Source organism: Littorina saxatilis, linkage group LG16 (assembly GCF_037325665.1).
Source record: "Littorina saxatilis isolate snail1 linkage group LG16, US_GU_Lsax_2.0, whole genome shotgun sequence".
NCBI lineage: Eukaryota > Metazoa > Mollusca > Gastropoda > Littorinimorpha > Littorinidae > Littorina > Littorina saxatilis.
The window spans coordinates 14,829,870-14,837,205 of NC_090260.1; the positions used below are offsets into that span (position 1 = coordinate 14,829,870).

At 40.4% G+C, this 7,336-nt stretch overlaps 1 protein-coding gene and 1 non-coding gene across 2 annotated transcripts in view; one reads left to right on the forward strand and one right to left on the reverse strand.

Moving 5' to 3' along the window:
* The window catches only part of LOC138951317 (uncharacterized), a 42,198-nt gene that overhangs the window by 1,544 nt on the left and 33,318 nt on the right, over positions 1–7,336 (reverse strand). The window contains exons 3-5 of the mRNA XM_070322942.1: positions 4,906–5,073; positions 1,858–1,987; positions 995–1,093 (exon numbers count right to left, since the gene is read on the reverse strand). Of these exons, the coding sequence (XP_070179043.1) occupies positions 995–1,093; positions 1,858–1,987; positions 4,906–5,073 (397 nt within the window). The remainder of the gene's footprint in view (positions 1–994; positions 1,094–1,857; positions 1,988–4,905; positions 5,074–7,336) is intronic.
* On the forward strand, positions 2,811–2,883 carry Trnaf-gaa (transfer RNA phenylalanine (anticodon GAA)). The gene has a single exon. It is a non-coding gene; the product is annotated as a tRNA-Phe (tRNA).

Genomic DNA, 7,336 nt, shown 5'->3' on the forward strand with positions numbered 1-7,336 from the left:
TGACAAATATTTGAGAACAATTTTACAATGTCAAATGCATAAAAACAAACTGTTACACCTCATCTGTAGCTAGGCTCACACACTTGGGAAACAAATAACTGCAGCTCGTGAGAGTGTAACACAATCAATCAATCAATATGAGGCTTTTATCGCGCGTATTCCGTGGGTACAGTTCTAAGCGCAGGGATTTTTATTTTTTTTTAAATTTTTAAATTTTTTATTTTTATGCAATTTATATCGCGTACATATTCAAGGCGCAGGGATTTATTTATGCCGTGTGAGATGGATTTTTTTTTTTACACAATACATCACGCATTCACATCGGCCAGCAGATCGCAGCCATTTCGGCGCATATCCTACTTTTCACGGCCTATTATTCCAAGTCACACAGACATTGAAAGGATTTGACAGACATCAGAAATAAAAATCTCACTGTTTTTGAAAAGGCGTTTTGTTGTTGTTGTTGTGGGCAGAATTTAGCCCCCAACTGAGCCTCGAGCAACACGGCCCGGGCAATGGCCAACATTTGTGTTTTTGTTGGAAGAATCAGCACTCAAAAAAATAGGCATAAACCACAGGCAACAGACAAATAAAAATTAGGGAGCTTTAAAACAGGTAGAATTATAGAGGTTCACAGTGAACAGAAAATATGATAAATCGACGTCATGGAATTTTGGCGTACTTTGTTTTAAACAGCTTATTTTGTTAAAAAGCAAAACTATCTGGGGTTTTTATTTTGAAATAGTATTCATATTCATTCATGGTATGGATAGAAAGATAAGAGAATGATTTACTAAGTCTAAAGTACAAAAACATCAAAATCGACAAGAATCGAGTTACGCCAAAATTCCAAAACGACCATCGAAATCAAGGTCTTAACTTAAAAAAGGGTGACTTATCTTTTTAATTTGGTAACTAGTGTGTGTGTGTGTGTGTGTGTGTGTGTGTGTCGGAAAAGGTATTTTCCACTGTAATATTGACTGGATGGACTTACTCTTGATAAGCGAAGTAAGCATCAGGGTAGACACCTCCGCTATCGCCCGGCGCCGTAACGAAGCCTGGGTTGTCTCCATACATCAGGTCATTGTACTCTCTTAAACAGGAGAAGATTAATGTGAAATATTTAGAAAAGTCTCATCTTGCAAATGCTGTCTGTTTCTATGTCTGAACATATTCTATGTCAAGTTAACATAAATACTGAGATTAATACATTTAATAGTCCGTTTCATTTGAGTATTTTTGTGCATTCGTTTTGGATTTTCTTTTGAACTTCCTTTGATGTATTGTTTGTTCGTTTGTTTGGATGGGGGGTAGGGCGGATATGTTATTTAGCTTCAGCATTTGGCAAAACGCCAGCAGTTATTTCTAGACTCTAAAAACTTAGACATATCAGCATAATTACCAGTGGGAAGGTATACCCCAACAACTTTGCAACATTTCTGAAAATTGTAAAAACTGTTATGGCCATTAACTGTTACAAATTTACCTCCCAAAAATGAATACTGTATTAAGAACACATTTGTTATAAATTAGCGCTGTTGGGGTGGGGGTTGGCAGAATCGAATTGAATTAGAAACAAAAATTGTATAGCCATATCACAACTTTGAGTCAATCTGTCGTCCTAAAAGATTGAAACCGAACACTTTTGATCATATATATATATCACTGAGACTAGTAATTCCTGGGCTGGCTAGTAAACCCTTCCACTGAGACTAGTAATTCCTGGGCTGGCTAGTAAACCCTTCCAATGAGACAGCACTGGCTTAGTGGTCTTGCGCATGGTGACTGAGTGAACTTGTTTTGCATCGAAATCTAAATAGGGAAGAGGTTAACATTCTTAGCATTGGCCACTCTCACTTTTCTTCCCGGCGTCGTCGACAACAGCAGCAGGTGATGATGGTGACGATGGCGATGATGATGATGAAAGCAGCACAACCTACTGCAGTTCCAAGCACCACTTTCTCGTGAGTCGTGAAATCCCATGTCCCTGTTGGACAAAAGAGTGTGAGGCAAGAACGTTTGAAGTTTGTGGTTGATTTTGTTTGAATAGGGAATAATGGAGAACAGCTTGAGAGGGGACTATAACTACCCTTGCATGTGTCCTTCATCTGGTTTGGTTGATCATTTTGTAAAACCAAAACAAAATCACCAAGCAAAAATAAAACAAAAACATAAACAAACAAAACAAAAAAACGAAGGTTGCTTATCGGAAAGTTATAAACAAAAGACGAAACTAAGGATTCTCTTGTACGTAGACCTAGTGGTATTTGATTTGGATGCGGGACAACAAAACCCAAATAAATAAATAACTTTTCCTTCTTTTTTTTTTCTCCCTTCTTTTTTTGTGCAGGTGGGGGGGGGGGGAGTGGGGGTGGTTGCCGTGTGTGTTTCTTTTGGTGTGTGTGTGTTTGTGTACTTTAAATTTTCATGTGAGGTACATGTATCTATTTGTTCGACTGCACACGAACTTCACAGTACCAGTTTAGTCCACAGAACGTAACTCATACGCCGTAATGTGGTCCAAGGGAAGCAACTGATGTTAAATACATGATGGTAAATACACGCAAGTCTGATTTGAGTTGCATCCCTTGTTTCGTTACGTTTCCATGTTCAAGCCACGTGGCAATGAACGCTTATCAGTCCTTCGTAAATAGCTATTTCAATGTGCGTTTTTGATAATTTTAAGTTTATCAAAACATTAGACTCTCATTATAATCAGACGGATGTTAAAGAAATCGAAAGGCAAAGTAGTCATAATTGTATACACCATAGTCTTATATGTACTTTAAAATGTACAACTTCTTTCGCCAGCCGAAATAGCTCAGTTGGGAGAGCGTTAGACTGAAGATCTAAAGGTCCCTGGTTCGATCCCGGGTTTCGGCACGAAACACTCGGCGGTTGGCATACCATATTTTTTTCATTTTTTTTACTCGTTAGTTGTTAATTTTTATTTACTGGTGTACTTACTAAAGCTTGTGAACTTATTTTAGATTTTTAATAAAGGTTAAACATGGTAGTCACATGTATTTACAACGTGAAATTAGTATTTGTTGTTGCAATCTATTAACTAATAAATGTCAATTCAGTCCCATTTCTTTTTTTTCTTAAAAAAAAATTATCATTTGTTTGATCAGAATTACATCTTTCAAGGCTTGTATTATATTTGTGTTCCTTCAACCGATTTACTGATACTTTCGGGTGGCGGCATTCGATCGTTATTGTTGGTTACTCCATTGGAGTTCACTGTTTTTACACCACAGTGCAGCTGTCAAAGCTTGAGCTAGCTGCTAACCGCATACAATTTTTTTTTTAATCTTTTTTTTTAATTTAAAATAAAAAGTTTTTGGGAAAGATAAAACAAGAAACCGACCAACTGTTTATTGCAAGTGATTGTTACGTAATGAATGGGTTACTGAGTTGCCCATACCGGTTTTATACTTTTTTTCTTGCAACGGACGAAAGCTGATTGAAAACCCCCACCAGCAATAAAAGATGTGTGGTGGCTTGTTGACAGACCAGCTTCTTTGTTGGTCCAAGGGGACCATATCGTCTTTTGTTTCATCTTTATCGACCAAGGCCGAAGGCCGCGGTTGATAAATATGAGACAAAAGGCGATATGCTCCCCGAGGACCAACAACAAAGTGCTGGTCTGACAACAAGCCACCAAACATCGTTTTTGTCATCATTTTGGTTGTGCAACAAAATGCACAATAACCCACAGGGAGACGAATTTTTAGAATCCAACTCCGGGCCACAAAGCATCGTCACAGTAGCACGAGATAACACATCAAACTTGTATGTGACGTCAAACGTAGCTTGTTGACGCTTTTCTTCCAGTCTGAAAATGTACAGAGCTGCGATCATACCTGTGAAATCAGGAAGTGTTGAGCATATTTCTTTTCTTTTAAGTGTTTATGACTTTTCGTTGTGCATTTTGCGAGTACAGGGATAAGTTGCAAATTGACCATAAGTCGCTGCGTAATTATCAACATTGATTGGGTCTTTGAGAGTGAATGCTTACAATCGTTGTCCTCGGAAACACAAATCCAAAGACGCGATGGTTCCAAACATCAAATAATCAGCCAGACATTGGCTTTTACTTTGACAATCCACGTTTCACCTGAAAGCTCAGACCAATTCACCATCTCGCGTTATTGCATGGGGAACATGAGATTTATTTACCAGGTGTTTGTGAATGAAAACTCGCGAAAATGATGACAATAGTTTTTATCATATCCTTCGTAAATAAAATAAAAATCAAAGTATATCCGTGATCTTATTTTCTCTTCTCTTCTCTTATCTCTCTCACTGTCTCTCTTTCAGGCTCTCCTTCTCTCTCGGCTCTCCCTCTCACTTTCTCTCCCTATCCGGTTTGTCTGTCTGTCTCTCCTTCTCTCTCTCTTTCTCTCTCTCTCCCTCCCTCCGGCTCTTTCTCTCTCCCTTCCCCCCCTCCCTCTCTCTCTCTCTCTCTCTCTCTCTCTCTCTCTCTCTCTCTCTAGCGGGCTCCCATATCATCCCCCCTCTCTCTCTGTCTCCCTCCTCCCTCTCTCACCCCCCCCAACCCCACCCACTGACTTAACATTTACACACAGTACTTACATTGACCGGTAGACACGGCGGGCTCCCACAGGGAGGAGGTGAGCCCGGGATCCCACCACTCGGTGTCAGCCTCTCTCTCTCCCACTCCCCTCTCTCTCTCTCTCTCCCCCCCCCCACTCCACGGACTTAACATTCACACACACACACACACACACACACACACGCACACGCACACACACACACAGACACACAGACACAAACTCACACACACACACACACACACACACACACACACACACACACACACACACACACACACACACACACACACACACACACACACACACACACACACACAGTACTTACATTCACAGGTAGGCACGGCGGGTTCCCACAGGGAGGAGGTGTTACAGGTCAGAGCCCGGGCTCCCACCACTCGGTGTCCGAACGCTGTGCAGCTGACGTTGACAGCAGCCCCCACTGTGCGGGTCTCTGACGTCACACTGAACAGTGACGTGTCCAGGGCAGGGCAGTCTGGGAACGAGAAAAAATATTGTGACGTCACTTTGAGAAAAAAAGAAAAAAGGTTGACACAAGAGTGATATCAGTTTGACACGCAGTTTGTTATTGATTTAAGCGTGTTTTATTCATTTTGATATGTACAATCGTTTGACAAAAACAACATATAGAACGATAACAAGCAGATTTATGAACACGTTTCTAAACTGAATGATAAGCAATACACATTCACGATTTCAACATGGTTACACGACAGTTTGTTATTGCTGTAGATTTGAGTAAAGCGGTATTTTAAGTCGGTACTTTTTTAAAAATTACAGTTGTACACCCTTTACCTACTGAAGGAAATATTGAAATAGGCTCACACGTTTTGTGTTTGGTACACAATCTTAAAAAGAATTATAAAAAAATAAAAAAATAAACCCCCCAAAACACAAAAAATAGTAGCAGCAACAACTATACGATTTGTACCGCGACATTTCACAGTCATTTTAGTGCGCTGTGTATTATACGTTAATTGTATCTGTGATCCAAACATGGCTTTTGGTCAATCGAGATGGAAGTTTATTCCACAAGCCCGTAGGGCGAGTGGAATAAACTGCCATCGAGATTGACCAAAAGGCATGTTTGGATCACAGATCCAATTAACATATATATCTCGACATTCACTGGTCTTAGGGTTTTTGTTTTCAAAGAAGAAAGAAACTTGCTTGAACACGGACCACTTCTCCGAGCAAAATCAAAAAACCTAATCACTCGCATTCCACCTCAAGGTCTCGGCCAACCAAGACTATGGCATACTCGTAGCAAAGCCGCCGAATGGTACCGTAAACCAAGAATAGTGACGTAAGAGAGTAGAATGTCGTCTTTTGATTTGGAACGTGACGTGTTTCAGAACTTCTTCTGGACAACTCGGATGGTCTTCTGCGTAGTGGTTGGTACGAGATTATTTTTCTTCTTCGACAGTTCATCCTCCGATACTGTAGCAAAACGTTTCATCTTTTTTTCACTTTCGAGTATGCGGACGACTGAACTTGACCGCTAAAAAGTAGTCCTTTCGGTATTATTACGCCGAGTCTGAACATGAGGTCTGAACATTGTTTTTAGGCAGGATCTAGGTGAAAGCGAGGCTGTTCTTATCTCTGTGTACAGTCGAGAGAGAGAGAAATACATGTCGAGACATAAGCTTTTACACAGGTGAGGGAGAAAGCCCCCCCCCCCCCCCCCCCCCCTCTCGGCTCTCTCTCACTTTGGTAGCACATCAGCGACAAACGTTTACATTATTATTGTATCCTTATGCATGAAATTGATTATTCGGCAATCCCCTTGTACAGCTCGTAGTGACATTTAAACATAATTTATCCCTTTTGGATCGATATGCCGGTTGTACTTCGTATCAAATATAGTAAACCTTCCGGATCGAGTAAGGAGTAGGGGGGGGGGGGGGGGGGTATGGGGCGGCTGCTTGGGGGTAATAAGGGAGGATGGTTCAGACTGACACGATTTTATCCCCGTGTACGCTAGTACTTGGGCTCAGCAGACTTTGAATTGTGTGTGTGTGTTCGGAAGAGATAGGGTGGCGGCATTTTGTGTACAGTAGAAACACAAGTTAAGCGTACACTAAGTGTGACTACATATTTACATCTGGAAAGGAATTGCTTGTCCATGTGCTGCCAATGTCAAACAAGTGCTTATACCCTTGTTATAGAAACGTCAAACAAAGTAAAGAATGTCACAGACAACAGAATCAGAGGAGGTAAATCGACGAGGACGGGAAAGTGATTTGACTTTAAATTACAACAATATCTCTGAAAGGAAATCGGAAAGTGAGGATGAATAAGCTTACACATGAACAGACCGAAAGACCCGGCGGATAATACCGTTAGGCCTAATACATGTTGGCTTAGGGTAACCCGACCTGCCGACCATAACACTTTTTTTCATTTCTCAAAAAAAATCCCAACTTTTTGCACATTTTGCGAACCATACCGGATTAAGGGAAGAAACCTCCTTTAAAATTGACTAAATTTATTAAAAAAAAAAAATTATATAAAAAATATTTAAAAAAAAGCCGACCTAACGACCCTATCTTTTTTGGTCACGTTACCCTCAACCAAAACTTTTTTTTTTTTGTGTGCCTTTTTCATAGTGATGATCTCTCGAAAAAGCGATCAGCCAACTGCTATGACGGATATCAAAAGACATGTCATGACGACAGGGTGATTTATTATTTCAGGGATGACTTGATTTCCGCAATGATGATAAGATGATACCTCTC